The sequence below is a fragment of the Quercus robur genome, chromosome 4 (assembly GCF_932294415.1).
Source record: "Quercus robur chromosome 4, dhQueRobu3.1, whole genome shotgun sequence".
Classification (NCBI taxonomy): domain Eukaryota; kingdom Viridiplantae; phylum Streptophyta; class Magnoliopsida; order Fagales; family Fagaceae; genus Quercus; species Quercus robur.
In genome coordinates this window covers 18,378,375-18,400,703 of record NC_065537.1, presented here as the reverse complement: position 1 = coordinate 18,400,703, position 22,329 = coordinate 18,378,375, and the positions used below count along the sequence as shown (strand labels likewise).

Sequence of the window (22,329 nt, the reverse complement as noted above, 5' to 3'; positions counted from 1 at the left end):
CTTTCTCAACCTAATAATTGTTCCTCTTCTCTCTCTTTTAATTCATCAACGCCTCTTTGCCATTCACACCAATCCTCTGCTTTGCTCCATTTCAGAAACTCTTTTTCTATCGGTGTTTATGGTTGTGACGATCCTTATTATCCTCCGAAGAATTCGTGGAAAATGGGTACAGATTGTTGTGGGTGGGATGGGGTCACCTGTGATACGATGACAGCTCATGTCATTGGTCTCGACCTCAGTTGCAGTGGCCTTGAAGGCCCCATCCATCCCAATACCACCCTTTTCTCTCTTCGCCATCTCCAGCGGCTCAACCTTGCTTTCAACTATTTCAATGACTCCGCAATTTCATCTAAGTTTGGTGGTTTTGTGAACATGACGCATCTCAACCTCACTTTCTCCCAGTTCACTGGTAATGTCCCTTCCGAAATCTCCCACTTATCTAAACTGGTTTCACTTGATCTCTCTTGGAATTATGATTTCTCTTGGAATTATGGCTTGAGAATAGAAACGCCTAGTTTGAAAAGGCTTGTTCAAAACCTAACCCATCTGACTGAACTTGTTTTGGATAAGGTTAACATGTCTTCTGTTTCACCTAATTCTTTCATGAATTTGTCTTCCTCTTTGACATCTCTTAGTCTTTCTAAATGTGGATTGAAAGGGAGATTCCCAGATAATATATTCCACCTCCCAAACCTCCAGCTGCTTGAGGTAGGTTACAACTACAATCTCACCGGTTCCCTTCCAACGTATAACTGGAGTACTCCTCTCAAGTCCTTGGGTCTCTCTAGTACTGGATTCCCAATTGACATACCTAATTCTATCAGCAATCTCAAGTCCTTAAAAGAATTGTACCTTCGTAATTGCAGTTTCATAGGTTCACCGTATCCAACATTTCTTTCAAACCTCACACAAATAACTTCTTTGGGCCTCTCATATAATAACTTTGGTGGTCAGTTTCCATGGTCCCTCCTAAACAATGCAGGACTTACTTATTTAGGTCTCTCAGGCAACAATTTCATAGGTCAACTTCCAAATCTTTCAACAAACTGGACAAAAGTTTCTTCTTCAAACAGGTCTTCCAATAGTCAGTTAGTAAGTCAAATTCCTTCCAAATTGGTATTTCTCTCTTTGTCTTATAACTTATTGAACGGCACTATACCATCTTGGGTGTATGACATACCATCTTTGCAGTACTTATTTCTACAATATAACCAACTGACTGGGCATATTGGTGAATTCCTGCATAACTCATTGGTTTTTCTTCAGTTGAATAATAACAAACTACATGGTCCCCTTCCATTGTCAATCTCTAAATTGGTGAGCCTTTATCAACTAAGTGTTTCCTTCAATAATTTAAGTGGCAATGTGGAGTCAAAAATATTCTCAAAACTCAAAAGTCTTGAATATCTTGATATGTCAAATAACCCTCATCTATCACCAAGCTCCTTCACCCTCGCCACCAATATCTTGCCCAACATTTCCTTTTTACAGTTGTCTTCTTCCAACATAACTGAAATTCCACACTTTTTACGAACTGCAGAAAATATAGGATACTTAGACCTTTCCAAAAACCAAATCAAAGGCAATATTCCGAAGTGGTTTTTGGAGGTGGGGAAGGATTCATTGTTCAATTTGAATCTTTCATACAACTTCTTGACAAGTGTAGGACACCTTCCGTGGAAGAACTTGGAATATCTTGATTTTCGTTCTAACTTGCTTCAAGGACCACTTCCAATACCTCCACTAGGCATATCTTTCTTTTCAGTCACAAGGAATAAAATAACTGGACAAATCTCTTCCTTGATTTGCAATCTCAGTTCTATTAAGTACCTTGATTTGTCTTATAATCACTTGAGTAACATGATTCCTCCATGTTTTGGAAACTTTAGTGACAATCTCATGGATCTGAATTTACAAAATAACAATCTTAACGGCACCCTCCCAATGAAATTTGCAAAGGGATGTCGCTTGAGAAGTCTTAAACTCAATGGCAACCAATTTGAAGGGTCATTGCCACAATCATTGGTCCGTTGTAGAAATTTGGAAGTTCTAGATTTTGGTAACAACAAGATTAATAGCACCTTCCCTCGTTGGTTGGAAACTCTTCCAAAGTTGCGGGTTCTTATCTTGCGATCAAACAACTTTCATGGTGCCTTAGGAAACCCCAAGACCAAATTCCCATTCCCAAATTTGCGAATCATAGATCTCTCTCACAATGAGTTCCATGGGCATTTGCCGACAAACCTTTTCAAGTATTTAAAAGCCATGATGAATGTGAGTGCGGACAAAGGTGAATTGAAATATATGGGTGATGATTATTATCAAGATTCCGTGACAGTGGTGATGAAAGGGTTTTTCATTGATTTGGTAAAAATCCAAAGTCTATTCACAACCATTGATTTCTCCAACAATAATTTCAAAGGAGAAATTCCAAAGGTAATTGGAGAGCTTCGATCATTGAAGGGGCTTAATTTTTCACACAATAATCTTACAGGTTCTATGCCTCAATCGTTGGGAAATTTAACCAATCTTGAATGGCTAGATCTCTCCTCAAACAAGCTCACAGGTGAAATTCCTATTCAATTGGTAGATCTCACAATGCTAGCATTTTTAAACCTATCAGAAAATTATCTTTTTGGACATATACCCCAAGGTAAACAATTCAATACCTTTATGAATGATTCTTACTATGGGAACCGTGGGTTATGTGGATTTCCAATGACAAAAGCTTGTGGCAATGATGAGGGACAACAACCATCACCATCATCAACCCTTCAAGAAGATGATTTTGAATTTGAAAATGGGTTTCATTGGAAAGTTGTATTGTTGGGGTATGGCTGTGGATTCATGTTTGGATTGGGTTTGGGTTATCTTGTGTTCTCAAGTGGAAAACCGAAATGGCTAGTGAATATTGTTTATGGAGGAAGACATAACAAGTTACAAAGATCCTAGAAGAATGCTCGTGGATGAACTCATTGAAGAAGAATCTAATGGATACAAATACTAGGTATATTTTTATATACTAATATATTTGAAAATATCTATTTCATAAATTTTTTGCTTCCTTAAAACTGTCTTTATATTGGTAAGAAGATTCTTCATTTTTAATTTCCTTTATGCGAGTTTGGAATGGTTGTACTTGTGTTAATGTGAGGCTTATTACTAGTGTTACTGGGTGCATAAGCTTCTATGCTTCCTTAAAAAAAAAAAAAAAAAAAAAAAAAAAAAACCTTTTATGTTTAAGGTATAGCCATACCAGCGAATATATAGGCTACTACTATGTAACCACCACATTTTAATGCTTTATTTATGTCAGACTTCATTTAATGACCCTGCTTTATGCTCTAGTGTGAGAAGAAATTTCTCTACTCCATTGCAATTCTAACTAAATCTTGTGGTCTGGGTATTTTTTTTTTTTTTTTAAAAGGGGCAACTTCACTGCTTAGTTGTAGCTTCAAATAATCGGGTTATATTCTATTACATATTTCATTTATTATTATTATTATTACATCCTTGTAATATTACCTTCCTTATACAGATTAAAGATCTTGTTGGTTGGATTGCATGAAGAGTAATTATTTATTTATTTATTTATTGAAGAGCGGTGTTAATTACCCTAGTGCTACCTAGGATGCTTGGAGGAGTAGACTAATGTCCTCTATATTTTCAATTAGATAAGATTCTAAAGTTACATATTGATTGTGGGGAAAGCTTAGAAACTTAATAAATTGAATATATGTTCCTAGTGTTTTTTGCTGTATTGGTTTCCACAAATTGTTACATACACCTTTACTAGTTGTTTCAGGGAATTTTTGGTTATGGTTTTTCAGGTCTAAAATTTCAAAAAATTAAAAAAAAATGAAATACTTTTCTTATCCCAAATTCAGTTAAACTAACAATAAAGAACAGCTCTTAGTAATTCTTTTTGTTGGAGTGCTCTTATGTACAGGCTGGTGGCCCTTTCTATCTCTCTAACAGGATGGAGGGACAGCATTCATTCATAATTTAGATCACTGGCTGACATTCCATGACTAGATGATGATAAAAAATTGTATGTTCTTATTTTTGGTGTCTAATTTCTTGCCATTTATTTTTAGGTACTAATTTGTTGGTCTTAATTTTTTGTGGGATTTTCTTGATCAGGGCTATGGTGCTTCAGTCCTTTTTGATGACAGCAATTTTAACAAAAACCATTTCAGACCTTGAGGGTTTTCAATAAAATTGATTTCATCAAGGAGGAGCTTGAAAAGGCTTGTCTAGGGGTAGTTTCATGCGCTGATATTGTTTCTATTGCCACAAGAGATGGCATTATGCTGGTCTGTTCTTGATCCTTAATCTTCCTATTCTCTCTCTCTTTAAAGATATTTTTGTTAATATCCAGAGTCCTTTAGCAAAACTTTAAGGTTTAGGATTTGATGATTGTTTGTGGACAATGATTCTTGAATGAAACTTGGGTAAAATGTAGGAAACAGACTTTAAAAGAGTTGGTATCTCTTTACATTTTTTTATGTCGAGAGGAGTCTATAAAGTAAATATTAGTTGTGGGGAAAGATTAGAAAGTTAATGAATTGAGAATATGTTCCTAGTGGTTTTTTCTGTTTTGGTTTCCACAGATTGTGAGTCACCTTTAATTAGCCAACTATTTGTTTCAAGCACTTTTTGATTATGGTTTTTTAGGTCGAAAACTTAAAAAAGGAAAAGAAGAAGAAAAAGAAAGAAAGAAAAGAGAAATACTTTTCTTATTCCAAATTCTGATGAACTGACAGTAAAGAACAACTCTTGGGAAGTTTGATGATGTGCTTGGGCCCAAATGCAGTTAGTTGGCCACCTTTCATTGCGTGTGCAGCAGCTGGATGTTTGATGTGAAACAAAGACAAAAGGTTTGTTGCATATTTGTTTTTTCCTTGATTTCCCATTTCTTTTTCTTCTTAGGAATTTAGCTGGAACATGCTTGTAAACTATTGTGTTGTATGATAGCCACATCGTATCATTGGGTCCTAGAGGGATTTAATTTTTTTGAATTAGTAATAGTGTGAAAAAAAGATTCATATACTTTGGAAATTATATGGGAACACAAAGGTAACATTTTAAATTTGCATTTTACAATATTTTCCTGTTTTGTAGCAATCAAAGAGAGTAAAACATTCAATTTGTCTTAGTATAAATGTATTTACTTCTTTTCTGGGTTTGAAGCAAGGGAAATCAAAACTAACCAACTAGTTGTTTCAGGCACTTTTTAGTTATGGTTTTTCAAGTCTAAAATGTCAAAAAATTCAAAAATAAATAAAATGAAATACTTTTCTTATTCTAATTTCTGTTAAACTGACAATCAAGAACAGCTCTATATTGATAACTCTTTTTATTGGAGTCCTCTGATGTAAACTACTATACATGACATCACAGGCTAGACAACATTCTTTCCCTCTTTGATCATCTGAGGGTGCACAGAAAATTGGGAAGATTGGCTATGAATTCATATAGAAACACCTCTCTGACTTCAAGGGGACAGGGCAGCCAGACCCAACTATAACTCCTGATTTCCTTGTTGAGATGAGAATGAGGTGCCAAGACAGCAATAGGACCGCCACTCAGCCTTCTTCTTCATCCATGGCTTCATTGGAAATTAGTGAATCTGCAGTGGGGGATGTCATATTTGCAGGCATTGTCATCTTCAATATCATCTAGGGCAAGTTTTGGCACTCACTACTATCAGAGCTTTTTAAGGGGGAGAGGACTCCTTTTTTCCAATCAGCAATTGATGGCTAATGAGGAGTCCTCAAGATTGGTAAGGGCTTATGCTTCAAATGACTGATTAATCTTTTGAATGGACTTTGCCCAGGTGATGTTGAACAGTTGAAGATGTCAGGTCTTAATGTTCTGACTAGATCTCAAGGTCTGGTCCGACGAAACTGCTCCTTGGCCTTGGTTAGTTTCTAAGTGTTAGTCTGGCCATACTGAACTCTTGAGATCTTTGTTCTTACATATTAGTTTTTCATATGTTCCATGTTTGATTGTAGATGCTGTGACTTCTAAATTTCTTGTCTGTGCTAATTATTGAGTCTATATATAAAGGCAATGGCATAGAGTGTAGAGTCTGTAGACATTAGTTGATGCTTTTGGTTGGTCTGTCTGTGTTTTAGTTGGTATGGCATAGAGTGTAGACATTAGCTGAAGCAGCTCAAAGATATTGCTGGGAAAGGTTGGTATGTCTGTGTCTTAACGAGGAGTTTCTATTTTAGCTTTTCATTATATTTTCTTATGTTTGATTGGTTGCTGAGAAAAGGAAAGAGAGGAAAGCTTTGAATTTTATTAACTTTAATGCTTTTGCTTTCAAGTTAATCACTAACTCTCTCCTCAAATAGTCTTAGGTGTAAATGGGTGGAGGAATTTAGTTTTTTTTGGGTCTCAACTGATAAGATTTGTTTTTTTTTTTTTTTTTTTTCTCCTGCTAACAATGATTACATTCTTTTTTTGGTAAAATGTACATAGGTTTGACTTGCCTGCACAAACCATCACCCTAGAGATTCAGAAAGATCTGCGTTTACTGAAGGTGTGGTGAGCTCTATTTTTTTCCATGTAATTTGTTTCCATGGCACTACTTTTCAGTTATGCTCAAATGATTCTCTATAACATTTTAATTGCTTCATTGTTTTTATCAAAAAAAAAATTGTTTCATTTTTGAGAATTTGCTTAGTTTTTCAACTTTCAACTTGTGTGCTTTAGGGAATGTGCAATTAAGCAACTTGAGTCACTGTCATGCAGAAATGGAATTAGGGAAATTATTTAAATGCCTCTTTGTAAATTAAGGTTATAGCTTAAAGTATAATTAAATCTTATTCTTCTACTTAAGAGATTGTTTGACTTAAGATAACTAACAAACTGGAAAAATAGAAATGATGTAGATGGTAGGGGACTTCCTATTGATGCATTTAATATGTTCTATAATATATATGCAGTCATTAGCCTTTGACTGTATCCATGTTTAGCATTCGAAAATTCTTTTCTATGTATGGAATGTAAAATTTTTACTTACCAAAAAATAATGTTTGTGTAAAATTTGAGTCTAGGTGGGTAAAATACCAAATTGAAACTGAAAGCTGGTTGATTTGGGACTGCCGTGCTGGTCAATGTGCTAATGTGATTAACCTTGGTGGCAAAGTTGGATCTGTTTGTAGTGAAGGCCCATGGCTCTTTGTTGGCATGCCAAATGTTGTGAAGGTGAGCTTAAAACCGAGTAATGTTTTGTTCCAATTTTTTTGTTGCCACATTGATGTTTTCTTTTTGGGTTTGGTCAGTTCATGATGTGACCTCAATATAGCATGTTGATGATGCTGCAGGTGTGGAATACTGAATCAGGTGCTGAATACAGTCTCAATGGACCTGTTGGGCAAGTCAATGCATTGGAATCTATTAATGATTTGCTTTTTGCTGGGGTAGTGGTAAGCTACTTTACTAATAGTTTAGAATTCTTGTGTTCTCTTACTAGCTTTTATTCTTTCTATTTGATTAAATTTGGGTAATGTTAAGTTCAGGGTGTTTCCCTTTTCAGAATTTTTTTTTAGTTGTTTGAGCAAGAACTTATCTCTTTATATTTAAGGTACTTTGATATTGTGAGTCATATCCATAGCAGATGCTTGGGGTTGGTCAGTTGGTTGTCATGCTTGTCTCACCCACTAGCTAGAGTTTCCCAGTTTAAACTGGGGGCTAAGACTCTACTGTCAAAGCCGTTTGCTTTTACTTATTAAAAGGGGGGTGGTGGGGAATGACCAATGTTAATGCTCGAGGTCTCACTAGATTTTGGTGTTGAGTGTTTCTTGTGTGTACATCACTTATATTCTAATTAAAGTTGGTCCAAAATTAATTTAGTATTACTTTTGATTGCAGTATGGTGTTATTTTGGCATGGAAAGGCACTTATGAAACTAACATTACATTTCAACTTGCTGCAACCAAGGCCACACGCATGGTATAACATCTTTAGTTGTTGGAGGAGGCAACAGGCTGTACTCAGGTTCCAAGGACCACACAATAAGGGTTAGTTTTTCTCTTCAAGAATTTTTTCCCCCTGCTGTTGTATCTTTTATGTTGTGAGTAGTTAGTATTTGAAGAGAGCTTGATTATTTAAGATCGTTGGTTCTTTCTTCTCATTACTTGCTTCATCTATACTGGAAGGACTGTGGTTGGATAGTATCTCATTTAGACCTGGTGCTGACCTTTTGTTTTAGTGATTCTGTATTGTTCTTGTTTGAAATTTCCCCTTTTCAAATCTTGCATCGAACCAAATGATGTACTCTCCCTCATGTATTTTGCAGGCAACAATAACATATCCTTGTTTTAGTGACTAAATTATTTACGTTAAATTGATTAAGTTCTACTCTGTAAAACTGAGCAGTATATATCTTATGTGGTACTGATATGATTTGAATCTATTAACTATCCCTTTTTTTTTTTTTTTTTTTTTTTGTAGTTGTCATTTTCTTTATATGTGTGCAAGGACCATATATTTTGTTTTGATTTGTCAGAAAAATAATAATAATTCATTTCTGTTCTTATATTTTGTTTCAGGTTTGGGATCATGAAAATTGGCAGTGTATTATGACATTGAATGGGCATGATGACGTTGTGAAGTCTCTCATGTGCTGGGATAAGTATTTGTTCTCTGGTTCATTGGATTGCATGATAAAAGTTTGGGCTTCTACTGAGGATGGCAGCTTGGAAGTAATCTATACTCACAGTGAAGAACATGTAAGTTATTGAACCACAATTAGTTTCATTTACTTTCTTATTTGCTTCCCTTCTTAAGTAATTGAGTTGTGCTACAGTCGTTGAGCAGAAACTCAATAGGTGTATTATTTTGTTGCAATGCCATGTTGTTGATGTTGTAGCCTTAATTTTTCAAAAGTGTCAACTAATTGGATGGCATGATTTTTCATGGTACAGGGCATCCTTGCACTTTCTGGGATGACTGATCTCGATGTTAAACCAATCTTGTATTGCTCTTGTAGCGATAAATCTGTCCACCTCTATGAACTGCCAATGTGAGTACAATTTTCCCTTTGTGAAAAATCTTTCTTCTTTTCCCTCTTGGATTTGACTAATATTAGTGATTATTGTTTTAGATTCACTGACAGGGGCAGATTATTTGCAAAACAAGAAGTCCAGACTCTTCAAATAGGTCCTAGGGGCCTCTTTTTTACTGGGGATCAGACTGGTTTGCTGACAGTGTATACATGGCTAGCAGACTAATGGCTGAGACGTGCCCAAGACTAGTAAAAGCGTGGTTTTTATTAGTTATAGCAAACAATGTACAGTATTTTAAGTACATTTTCCAATGTACAGTATTGTGCATTTTGAGTAAATTTTCCAATGTACAGTATTTTGAGTTTAGAAATTCATGTTATTATGAACATTGGGGATTAAACAATGTAGTGTTTTTTTTTTTTTTTTTTTTTGGAAAGAATGTAGTGTTATTATTACATAATGAAAATAAATAGCTATATACCCTAAGGCAAGGGTGAGGTTTTTCCATCTTAATTTACTGTCTTAGCAGTTATTGTCTACTGCCCCTACGGGTGAACAAACTTACAAAATAGTGGGATTTGATGATATTCAGATGTCCTTCTCCTCACTTAATTAGATGTTCTTGAGGTCTACTAGGAGGTTCAGAATTCCATTTTCTAGCCATTGCTCAGTTTAGAGAACTTTCGCAAATAATACTGAAGAAATGTATTTCACCAACAAACCATATGCCTTGAACTAGATCATTATTTCTTATTATTATTTTTTTGATATGTAAGAATGACGAGGTGGCATGCAAAGGTGATGAGCAGAGGTGGTGGTAGCGAGAGGTTGGGATTGGTTTCACAGAGAGAGAGAGAGAGAGAGAGAGAGAGAGAGAGAGAGAGAGAGAGAGAGATGAATAAAAAATGTTTTTAGTTTTAGCATTTGTGTCCATACTGTTCTATTCGTAGAATGGTAAGGTCACAAATGCTACAAATTTTTGGCATTTAGAACATCTCAAGCAACTTATTTTCTGGTGTTAAGTGTGCTAAATGCTAAAAATGTAGCATTTAGCTCATATGCTAATGCTCTTATTAGAGCATTAACATAAGGTGTTCAAAAGAAAATCTATTTTAACATACCAAAAAGTTACTTTATACTTTTAGCATAGCATTTATAATATAACCTACATCACATCTCTTTCTTTAGCAAATCACTCATTAAAATAAATTTAAAAAACTCCTACCTTTTATAAAACAAAAAACAAAAACAAAAAAATATCATCACCCTCAGAAGTAACAGCCACCATAGGAACCCACTATCACCACTGGAACAAAAATTTCAAAACAAAACCTATTGAAACTCACCCAAAACCAGAGCAATCCAACTCAAAATCAATCCACCACCACCCATAGCTCGCCAACCACCACCACCACCTTCCTAAAATACCAAAATAAAAACCTAAAATCAACCCAAACCCCCTAAAAGACGAAGCAAAAAAGCAAAAAATTGAGATGAATCTAATCAACCAACCAAAAATCAACCCAAAAACCTCTTTGCCGACACCAACCCACCAAAAATATGATGACCCACGAAACCAACCATCACCACCATAAATAACGCCCATATACACAACCTAGCAATATCAACCATCTCTTCACCACCACTAACACCATTTACACAACCCTACAAAGAGTGTGGCATAAAGAGTGCTAGGTTCAGATTTAGAACAGTTTGCAAACCATGAGCACAAACTTGTCTAGTATAGATTTTACATTCTATAGGGTATATTAAACAATGCTCAAGGTGCTGCAAGTTAGAATACAAGAACAAGGAAGTTGCAGGTTTAGGAATTCGAAACATGCTAGGCTCGACTGATTGAGACTGTGGTTCAACTAATCAAGACTGTGGTTTGATCGATTGAGATTTGAATCTCTAGAATTTATTTTTCGACCCATTAGCCCATTAAGCCCAGTAAGTGATCAGGGTTTTAGATCTAATTCACATAGTATATAAATGAAACCCTAAGACATATTTTGTTAAGACTTGGGAGCTTCTCTTTTGAGATCTAAAAGGTTTTGTGCTTACTCCTTTTAAAGTCACTACCGGAAATCAATCTACACATCATAAGAACTAGTAGAACCAAAGTTGCTGCATATATACCAATCATCAAAGGTGCTGGATCTAAACCTTCAAGGGTGGTCTTGGAGTTATAGACTGGAGGTTTATGATGGAGATCTAAAGAGTGCACTGGAAGTTCATGTTGGAGCAAATCCACATCAAAGAAGTCTGGGGGTTTCAAAACTAGATTGGATAATCTTAGTTAAGTTTACTATGAATGGTATATTTTTTTACTATAAACTATTTGATATAGTTGATTGTTTTCTTGGGATCGTTCCCCCCAGGTTTTTTACCTTAAAACTAGATTATTTCATTAGTTTTCCTGAGTCACCATATCTTGTGTTATTTAGTTTTTCGTTGTGCATGATATGTTTGATGAATATTTAGCCTAGATCTACCTAATTGACCTAAGTAATAATTTGGCTATTAAATTTGGTTAAACACAAGTGTTTTCAGGGGTCTAAAAACTAATAGAGAGAAATGGGAGAAAGACAAATTTCAAACAAAAAGGAGATGAAAACTAAGCCACCATCACGATGACAATGGCGTTGAGTGGCTTTACGCGGAGCAGAAACCATGGGCACAACTATGGTTGAATTGGTTTGATAGAAGAGAGAGGGGTTGAGTGAGAGAGAGGAAAGAGAAAAGAGAAAAGAGAAATTGAACTGAAAGGGAGAGAAACAAATGAATAAAAAAAAATTGAGTTTTTACATTTAGCATTTGGTCCATACGCTTCTAATAGTAGAAGCATACAAACAAAAATGCTAAAAAAAATTAATAAATGCTAAAATAATAATATATGCTAAAAAAACATTTGGGACATCTAATATAGGTTTGTTTTTAGTATTTGGTGTGTTAAATACTAAAATTTTAGTGATTAACACACTTAAATGCTAGTGCTCTTATACATGACAATAATTATATCATATTTGATAATAACTAAAGTTTTATTGAACTATAACACCGTAACCACTGCACGTCCTTTGTGCGATTGGTTACTCCACAAGTATAAGTGCTTGTGGGGTGTGAGGGGTAAAGGCCGGGCTCAAGTCTCCAAGAGGGAGCTTCACACACGTATATACTTAGATTAGGTTAGAGTAGAATTCTATCTTGTAAAAAAAAAAAAATCACCGTAATAAACATTTAAGGTACCCTATCAGTGAATGACTCCTATAATTTTAAGTATCATTGATTCTCAAAAAAAAAAAAAATAATAATAATAATAATAATAGTAATAATTTCAATTAAGGAAAAGTTAAGGAACGCCCTAAGTGCATTGGTTTGGGAATATTTTTAGAAATAATTAATGGGATAAGAAAAAAATAATTGCTTTTTTGATTTTTTTTTTTTTTTATAACAAATGCTCTAAAAGTATTAGTTAACTTGTACCATTTAAGTATCATCCTTTACCTAACTAAGAGCAATACTAGCACAATTACTCTTATTATACATCCATCATAATTAATCACTAAAAATGTTTGTGACAAATTTTGTTTTTCCCTAACTTATTGGTTAAATTCAAAAACCAAAAAAAAAAAAAAACCTTATTGGTTAACTAATCTGCCAACCTTTATGGAAAATTAAAGTCAAAAGTTACAAGATTTTATGGAAAATGTGAGATGCCCGTACTAAATCAAAAGCACTTTTCTTTTTTTAATGTAAAAGCGATTAGCCCTAAAGCAAAAGCACTTGATGATATAGGAAAACTAATAGAAACTTCCCTATTATTAAATTTATCTTTGCATTGGAACAATGGAACTGTGTGCATCATGACATGACCCAATTATTGGACGTGTTCCTACTTCCCTACTCGCTTTGATTGATATCCATTTTTGAAACCATACTTTTTTATTAATAAAGCAAACTTTTTTTTTTTAAATAAAGTTTTTTTTTTAAATAGTTTATTTATATTAAAAAAAAACTGAAAAAATAAGTTGTACCAATGAGTGTCATACTAGTGTAAATCCCCAACTAGACAAAAGCAGTACTATACACCAAAAAAATATAGGATTTTGTTGGCATTTAGCATGATTTTGCTAGCAATTTTGTTAATTGACATATTTTGCAAACTATTTTATTAAGTAGTATCTCAAATCTCAAAGATTCAAGTTCAAGCAAAGCTAAGGCGACTGAAGAAAGCTAAATCATGAAGCATGTGTTGTTAGAAACTAGGGGTGGCAAATGGGTGGGTTTGGGGTGGGTATAATTTGATTGGGTATATAAAACTCATTTACCCATTAAAACCCATTTAACTAATTACTTCTAACCCAAATCCAACCCAACCCGATTATTATGGGTAAACTCCAACTCACCCAATTACCCAACTATCAAAATTACCAAAATGCCACTAAAGTGAAAATGATCAAAGTACTCTAAAATTTTCAAAAATGACCAAAATACCCCCAAAACCAAAAAATTACCAAAATACCACCAAAACCCAAAAAAATGACCAAAATAACCCCGAAACCCAAAAAATGACCAAAATACCCCTAAAACCTAAAAAACGACCAAAATACCCCCCAAAACCTAAAAATTACCAACATAATACGAAACCTACAAAATGACCAAAATACCCCCAGATCCCCAAAGAATGACCAAAATGCCCCTGAAACCTAAAAATTACCAAAATAATCACAAAACCTACAAAATGACCAAATACCCCCAAGAACCCAAAAAATGACCAAAATACCTCTGAAACCTAAAAATTACCAAAAACCCATAAAATGACCAAAATACCGCCAAAAAAATTACCAAAATACCCCCCGAAACATAAAAAATGACCAAAATACCCCCGAAACCTAAAAATGAACAAAATACCCTCAAAACCCAAAAAATGTCCAAATTACCCCTGAAACCTAAAAAATTACCAAAATAATCTCGAAGTCTAAAAATTAACCAAAATAATGTTGAAACCTTAAAAATGGCCAAAATAACCTCGAAGCCTAAAAATTGACCAAAATAACCTAGGAACCAAAAAATGATCAAAATACCTTCGAAACCAAAAAAATGATCGAAATACCTTCGAAATCTAAAAATTAACTGAAATACCCTCTGAAACCTAAAAAAATGACCAAAGTACCCTTGAAACCTAAAAATTACCAAAATAATCACAAAACCTACAAAATGACCAAATACCCCTAAGAATCTAAAAAATGACCAAAATACCCCTGAAACCTAAAAATTAGCAAAATACCTCCCAAAACCCATAAAATGACCAAAATACCCCCAAAACAAAAAAAAATTACCAAAATACCCCCCGAAACATAAAAAATGACCAAAATGCCCCCGAAACTTAAAAATGAACAAAATACCCCCAAAACCCAAAAAATGTCCAAAATACCCCCGAAACCTAAAAAATTACCAAAATAATCTCGAAGCCTAGAAATTAACCAAAATAACGTCGAAACCTTAAAAATGGCCAAAATAACCCCGAAGCCTAAAAATTGACCAAAATAACCTAGAAACCAAAAATGATCAAAATACCCTTGAAACCTAAAAATTAACTAAAATACCCCCTGAAACCTAAAAAATGACCAAAGTACCCCTGAAACCTAAATATGACCAAAATAACCCCTAAACCTTAAAATGACCAAAATATCCTCAAAACCTAAAAAATGACCAAAATACCCCAAAACCTATAAAATGACAAAAATGCCCCTTAAACCCATAAGTCGATAAAAATACACCCTAAATCTAAAAAATTACTAAAATACCCCCTAAACCTAAAAATGACTAAGATACCTCGGAAACCTAAAGAATGATTGAAATATCCCCAAAACCTAAAAAGTTATTAAACGACCTCCAAAACCTAGAAAATTACAAAAAATGACCCCAAAATCTAAAAGTTAACGAAACACCCCTAAAACCTAAAAAATTAGTGACATTCCCTCAAAACTTACAAAATGACTGAAATACTCTTAGAACCTTTAATTAACGAAAATACCCTCGAAACATCCAAAATACCCCAAACCCCTATTTTGGTAATTTTAGAGGCTTCGGGTGTATTTTCTTCATCTTATAGGATTAGTGGTATGTTGGTCATTTTAGATATTTTGAGGGGTATTTTGGTCGTTTTATTATTTTGGTCGTTTTAGCGGTTTTAGGGTATTTTTGGTAATTTTAGAGGTTTCAGGTTGTTTGTGGCCATTTTAGAGGTTTTGGGTTTATTTGGGTCATTTCAAAAGTTTAGGGGTATTTTCGTCACTTTATAGGTTTGAGGGTATTTTGGTCATTTTTTAGGTTTCATGGGTATTCTGGTAATTTTTTTAGGTTTAAGGGGGTATTTTGGTCATTTTATAGTTTTAGGGGGCTATTTTGGACATTTTTAGGTTTCTAGATTATTTTGATCAATTTTTAGGCTTCGGGATTATTTTGGTCATTTTTTATGTTTCGGGGGTATTTTGGTTATTTTTTAGGCTTTGGGGTTATTTTGGCCATTTTTTAGGTTTTAGAGGGATTTTGGTAATTTTTAGGTTTCGGGGTATTTTGGTCATTTTTTGGATTTCAGGGGTATTTTGGTCATTTTTACGTTTCGGGGGTATTTTGGTTATTTTTTGGGTTTTAGAGGTATTTTTGGTAATTTTTAGGTTTTGGGGGGTATTTTGGTCTTTTTTTGGGTTTCGGGGGTATTTTGGTCATTTTGTAGGTTTTGGGGTTATTTTGGTAATTTTTAGGTTTTGGGGGTATTTTGGTCATTTTTTGGGTTTTGGGGGTATTTTGGTAATTTTTTAGGTTCGTGGGTATTTTGGTCATTTTTTGGGTTTTGATGGGAATTTTGGTAATTTTAGGTTTTATGGGTATTTTGGTAATTTTTAGGTTTCGAGGGATATTTTGGTCATTTTGTAGGTTTTGGGGTTATTTTGGTAAGTTTTAGGTTTTGGTGGTATTTTGGTCATTTTTTAGGTTTAAGGGGTATTTTGGTTTTTTTTTTTTTTGGTTTTAGGGGTATTTTGGTCATTTTTAGGTTTAGGTGTTATTTTGGTCATTTTTTAAGTTGATGGGGTATTTTGGTAATTTTAGTGGTTTTAGGGCATTTTAGAGTTGGGTAATTTGTAGAAATGATAGTTGGATCATAATTGGGTCTAATTAGGTACCCAATTAAAACCCAATAAATATTAATGTTAATTGGGTTTAATTGGGTTAATACCCATTTAACCCAATTAATAATTGGATGGGTTTGGGTTGATTTTGCCACCCCTAGTTGTCACTTGTCATCTAGAAAAAGATAGAAGTGAATCATTAATTTCATTTAGCTATGGGACCAAGAAAGCTGAAGCAAGAATCAGTACAAACCTCTAGCTACTAATTTGTTGTTGCTTTGGTGAATTTGTTTTGATAGAACATCAAATTTAATTGTGGGGCATGTGAATGAGAGGCATGAACTTCTCTTCTTTTGTCATCCTTTGAGAATTTTTTTTTTCCTTTTTGGAACTTGAGTCTTAGTGACTCAAGTTCCGCATGGATTTCTTATCCACATCAGCTTTGCCACCTCTTGGAATTCAAGTCCAAGACTCAAGTTCCTTCATTGGACTCGAGTTTTAGAGTCTCAAGATGCTAGTTTACAAAATAGTTTTGAAACCTGCCAACTAACAAAATTTTTAAGATAATCGTGTTAAATGGCAAAAAAATGGGGTATCAATAGACAGTTTACAAAAAAAAAAAAAAAAAATTGCCTTCTAAGAGTAGAAAACATTTTCAAAAACATTACATACTCAATAGATCACCACAAAGAACTATTTTATCTCTCCTTAACTCCTCTCCGTCGCTACATACCAACTATTATCCATCATTAGCTAGCCATGGATACCCCATATATTGAATAGTGTCAACTGACCATTAACTTTGTCACTCAAAAAAAAAAGAAGAAAAAAAAGAAGACATTTTTTATTCAAATAATTAGCTTTCACACTTAATTTACTACATAAATCCCAAATTTAGGGTTTTTTTTCCTTATTGAAGCTCGAAAATGGCCTAAAATTTTGAAAATATTTTCTCATTTGAAATTTTCTTTTGTGTGTGAATGAAAGTTTATATATATATATATATATATAATTGTTTAAAATTACAATAAATATTAATGATTTTCATATGATCTAAACAACAAAAAATATTTTCTAACTCATTTTCCAAGTCATAACTAAATACGGGAAAACTAATGAAGTTTTCAAAAAATGTTAATTGAAAATTTTTTCCGATAAAGAATACTTATAATCTTCCCTTCAAGGGAAAAAAATGTACCACTAAAAACTCTATGAATAAATAGTTAGCACACAACTAGTAGTAAGTATGCAATTTTTGAAACTAGAAAAGTTAACAAAGATACTAATCTTTGTTTGGAAAGACGAAGTTTTGCTTAGAGTAAGAAAGTGATTGGCAGAAAAAATAAATTTGATTACCAAAGTGGAACCCATAGTTTTATCAATAGAGACTCATTTTTCTCTATTCCTTTAATGTCAAGATATAAACAAGTTCTTCAAACTAAAAAGGATTTATAAGTTTGAGATTAACAAACTTTTGACTTCTACTTTGTTTTCAGGTCTTGAAAAATGATTCTTCGGAATAATTTAAAAGTAGAGTTATCAAACACGTTATAGACAAAACTATTTTTTTATGCAATCAAGATTCACAATAGCTTATAGGATAGGATCCATAGGGGGGAAGTGTATAAAAAATTTTCAACTTTTTTGTGGAGGTAGTGGTATAAACCAATTTTAGTCTAAACAAAAATTTAGACTACCTTTTATCTGTCCAGTAAACGTTGTGGAGGAATGCCCTCCAAAAAGTTGGGTATTGTGCTTCTAGATGGCAAACACACGGTTCTCTTTATGAAAAGCCAATGAATGCTTTGTGGTCTTTCTTGGACTACCCACAGGGGCATGGGCTTTCTTAAGGTTCTTCTCTTTAGTTGACCCAGTTACGGCTCATGTCTACATATGAGAATTGTTGTCATTTTATGTATGGATTATCTAATTTTTGAACCCGGTTTATATAAAAAATCAACTGATGTTCTTATTTGATGATAATGAGCAGTCATCATAAAGTGAGTACCATAAATTGAATTTTTATTTGAGCATCAGAATTCACAGTAGGATGAACTTTCTATTGGCATGAAGATAAGTTGAAAGTTTGAAACCCCTTAACCTTTTTAACTCAGGCAAATGACAATTGAGGTTACCTAGAAAGAGCTGGGATTCACCTTCTGAATCTTTAAATTATGCTAGTAAAGTATTCAATCATAGAAAGATTGCATTGAAATAAATAGAATGAAACTTTTCCAGTTTTCGCTGAAGGGTCCCTTAATTCGATAGTGGTCGTGGTGGGTATATTACATTTTCAGTTGATTAATTTTCCGAACACCAGACTATTATGCTATACCAAATATCAAATAATATATATAAATATCTCTTGAAAAATTATTTTCTATTTTCCAACATATGTTTTATATTAGTGTTGTGAGTACTTAAAAAAAAACATTACAACTACAATGCCTGCAACTCATCATACAATGTCTTAAGCTCGACTCTAGAAAAAAACATATTGGTTTAATAAATAGATTAGATCCACTAGTAGATGCCAGAATATGAAACCAATTAATTTTATAGTTCATATTAGATATTAAATATATAAATATGTATTTAGTGTTATATCATTTAAAAATTTTAAAATAACATAACACCATTTATACTCTTAAGTATACAAATGATATCTTTATTGTTGAAATTGACTCCTTTTTTGTTTGGAATGAACCATAGAAGACTTTCTTTTAAATACAATTTGTTAAATTACCGATTGTCCCAAAAGTTTAAACTATTAGAATATGGTAAATTTAATCATTTAACTAATACTTCTAACATTCCCCTTACACGTAGGCCAAAACTACCTTTTAATAAGTGAGACCCAACATGTGAAAATTTAAATGGGAGGTAGAGTGGAGGAAACAAGGATCGAACTCAGGATCTCATGCTCTGATATCATGTTAAATTATCGATTGTCCTAAAATCTTAAGTTATTAGGATATGGTAAATTTAGGTTACATTTGAGATTAGAGTTTAAAGTCAGCTTATTTACTATTTAACTTATTTTTGCTACTATTTATGGATCTCACGACACTTTTTGATATTATTTATGGATCTCACTATACTATTTCGGCTAGTTTTTACCTTTATTTACAGTACTTTTAGCAGAAAATTTTCAGTTTCAGTTAAATAAGTTGTTCCCAAACAGACCCTAAATCATTTAACCAATACTTCTAACACAATTACCTTTCATTTATAAATCCATATATGGGCTATTAGTATGTTTGTTCAAGCATCCAAAATAGAACGAATCTGACAAAGAATTTGACTGGATTCAATGAAAATGACAACTTCATCAAGGATATTTTATTTATAAGTTATTAGGGCTTTAACTTAAAAAGTCAGCCTATTTTACTATTCAGTTTTTTTTTTTTTTTTTTTTTTTTTTTTTTTGCTACTATTTATAAGCCTCACTGCACTTTTTGGTATTATTTATGAGTCTCACTATACTATTTTAGCTAACTTTTATCTTTATTTACAGTATTATATGGTGTTGGGTCTTTTATGATGATGAATCCCTAATATGGCCTTAACATGGCTTAATTGGTTGGTTTTTTTTTTTTTTTTTTTTTTTTTTTTTTTTTAGAGAGTTTCAATCTATAGCTTTTATTCCTGATAATGCTTATTATCATTAAACGAAGACACTAATTAGTTTTTGGTGTAGGTGGGGATTGAACCCTAAATCTCTTATTCAACCATCAGAGACTTTACCAGTTGAGTTAATTAGAACCCCAGATCTCTTATCTCCGCTTTATTAGATATTTTGAGGTTGACTTGGAGGTTTAATTAGAGGTCCATTTTCCACCAATTGCTCAGTTTAGAGAATTTTTGTTAATGCTATATTGAAGAAATTTATTTCAACAAAAAACCACATGCCCATTACATGAAAATAATCTCTTATACAGCACTCTCTCTATAATTTTATTATCACTTCATATCATGCTTTAAAACAAAATTTTCTCTTTCCCACTGAATGAGAACCATTTATAATCAATCCACACTTCCTAGATTTCTATACTTTAAGTGCTCTTACTTTTGATTCTTAAATCAAATTCAATCTCAAGAATCATATATACGTAGAATCAAGTTACAGCACCTAAGAAATTTTACCCAAGTTTTAGCCATCAAATAATTCCTACAGGTCACATAATAATGCAAGAGTTCTGGTTGTAACCCGCGACTTCATATGCATAATATGGCGCACTGGGTTGATAATAATATGGTACACCAGCTTGATAGGTTGGCCAAACCAATGATTGTATTCCAGATTCACTGGGTTTGGTCTCTTGCTTTGGTTTTTCCCCCTCAGTACTGACTGGCGAGACACTCGTCAACTCAGCAAATCCAACTTTCTTCCTCAGCAAAGATGTCAAGTTGACTGAATCAATGTCATCCCCAACAACAACAATCTGACTGCTGTCCTCACCTTGTAGAGACACAGATTCCACGCCTTAAGAACCCAAAAGAAAAACAATTTGATCATCAGTTTTAAATTCCTAATCAATTCAATGATCAGATAAAAGACATAAAAATGAGTACCTTGTAGACCAACTGCAATCTGCATGGCCTTGGACCGAGCCTTTTTTTTGCCATTATTTAAGGTGACCCTGATCACTACCTTTTGCTGCAATAAAGTTTAGAAGTGTCAATTAATAACATAAAAATGCTTAGGAGTACATAAGGAACAGAACTTGTAAATAATTGTTCAGCATGGTATTCATTATTACCTTCATTTTCCTGGTGAGAGAGTTCAAATTCTTATCAGGGAGCTGCAGGGTGCTTTGTTTAGCTAGCTAATTCTGGTTGTTGTTGCTTAATGTCAGAAAGAAACAAAAAGAAAAGGATATATTATCTTCGCCAGAGAGTTCAAAATCTTATCTGGGAGCAAAGTGTGTTTAGGCAGTTAGTGTCGTAGCTTAATATATATAGGCGTAAGTTTAAGTTCACAGTTACACTAATTGTTTATCATGTCCAGAAAGTATGGTCAACTACTTAATGAAGCTTACACGCGGTTTCATTATGAAACCCAAATAATTGAATGGTATGCCTGACTTATAGTTGACGAGGTCAAATTCAAATATATGGACTGCCATCATTTGTGGACTGTGAAGTTTGATCAAGATCAAACAAAATTTTGAAATGAATCCAGTTTAACCATGGACTGAATCCGGTATAAATAATAACATGTATAAGAAGAGCGCTATTTTACATTTTCTGCACCTTTTTTTTTGTTTTTTCCTTTTTACCAAAGAAAAAAAAGTAACTCATGTCATATTGAATAGTAACATTACAATTTTTTTTTTTTTTTTTTTTTTCAAGTTAGATTGTGATAGAGTTCTACTATGATAAGTTGTCACATCACATGATAATCCATTTTTTTTTTTTTTTAAATTTTCATTTGTTTGTCTTTTTAGACAAATAATAACATACTTTTATACATTACAATAATTTTATAATATTTATTAATTACTGAAATTGCATTGAACTCTAACACCGTAATAAACATTTGTGGAACTGGTGAATGACTCTTATTAATTTTAAGTAGAAAAAGTGTTACGTCTACAATGTTTTCACAACGAATTTTATGTGATAAATTATTATTTGCTTTAATTTGAATCCACACTTAAATTACTTTTTTTATCTACTAGTAACAATTAGCTAAAAAAAATTTGTTATGAAAATATTGTTAGACACAACATTTCTCTTTTAAGTATTATTCTTTGTCTAACTAAAAGCAATGCTACTAACGCAACTACTTTTGCTACACATCTGTCATAATTAATCTGCCAACCTTATGGAAAATTAAAGAAAAAGCACTTTCTCTTTTTTAATGTAAAAGCGATTAGACCTAAAGCAAAAGCACGTGATGATATAAAGAAAATTAGTAGAAACTTCTCTATTATTAAATCTATCTTTGTAATGGAATGACGAGTATCATGACATGACTCAATTATTGGACGTGTTCCAGCTTCCTACTCTCCTGCTAGGAAGTTCTTACTCGTTTAATTCATATCCTTTTCGAAACCAAACTTTTTTATTTTTAGAACAGCTTCTTCTTTTTTTTTTTTCTAAATGGAGGTCTTTTTAAATGGTTTATTTCAAAGAACTGAAAAAAAAAAAAATATATAAGTTGT

The 22,329-nt window shown here is 33.1% G+C and overlaps 2 protein-coding genes and 1 pseudogene across 12 annotated transcripts in view; 2 read left to right on the top strand and 1 right to left on the bottom strand.

The window, feature by feature from the left end:
• The first annotated feature begins 451 nt into the window (after nt 1–451).
• LOC126720741 (receptor-like protein 6) lies at nt 452–4,880 on the top strand. 10 transcript variants are annotated; one of them, XM_050423529.1, is made up of 4 exons: nt 453–3,007; nt 3,950–4,051; nt 4,176–4,316; nt 4,817–4,880. In XM_050423529.1, the coding sequence occupies exon 1, from the start codon at nt 577–579 to the stop codon at nt 2,950–2,952; it is 2,376 nt and encodes a 791-aa protein (XP_050279486.1). In that variant the 5' UTR covers nt 453–576; the 3' UTR covers nt 2,953–3,007; nt 3,950–4,051; nt 4,176–4,316; nt 4,817–4,880. The 10 variants fall into 10 exon arrangements, with proteins under 10 accessions (XP_050279481.1, XP_050279483.1, XP_050279478.1 ...); XM_050423523.1 differs by having other exon boundaries at nt 4,767–4,880; XM_050423524.1 differs by having other exon boundaries at nt 452–3,007; nt 3,979–4,051; nt 4,176–4,880.
• Nucleotides 4,881–5,556: 676 nt separating this feature from the next.
• On the top strand, nt 5,557–9,531 carry LOC126721490 (zinc finger CCCH domain-containing protein 48-like; annotated as a pseudogene).
• Nucleotides 9,532–20,074: 10,543 nt separating this feature from the next.
• The window catches only part of LOC126720744 (heavy metal-associated isoprenylated plant protein 46-like), a 53,026-nt gene continuing 50,771 nt past the window's right edge, over nt 20,075–22,329 (bottom strand). The window contains exons 2-4 of one of the 2 annotated variants that reach the window (XM_050423532.1): nt 20,923–20,939; nt 20,735–20,819; nt 20,075–20,645 (exon numbers count right to left, since the gene is read on the bottom strand). In XM_050423532.1, the coding sequence (XP_050279489.1) occupies nt 20,338–20,645; nt 20,735–20,819; nt 20,923–20,928 (399 nt within the window). In that variant the 5' untranslated portion in view covers nt 20,929–20,939 and the 3' untranslated portion in view covers nt 20,075–20,337. Of the gene's footprint in view, nt 20,646–20,734; nt 20,820–20,922; nt 21,105–22,329 lie in introns of those variants that run through there. The other variant, XM_050423531.1, reaches the window with a different exon arrangement.

Coding starts and splice junctions, on each gene's coding strand:
- LOC126720741 (XM_050423527.1), top strand. CDS start 577: ATGTCTTCTGTTTCACCTAATTCTTTCATGAATTTGTCTTCCTCTTTG.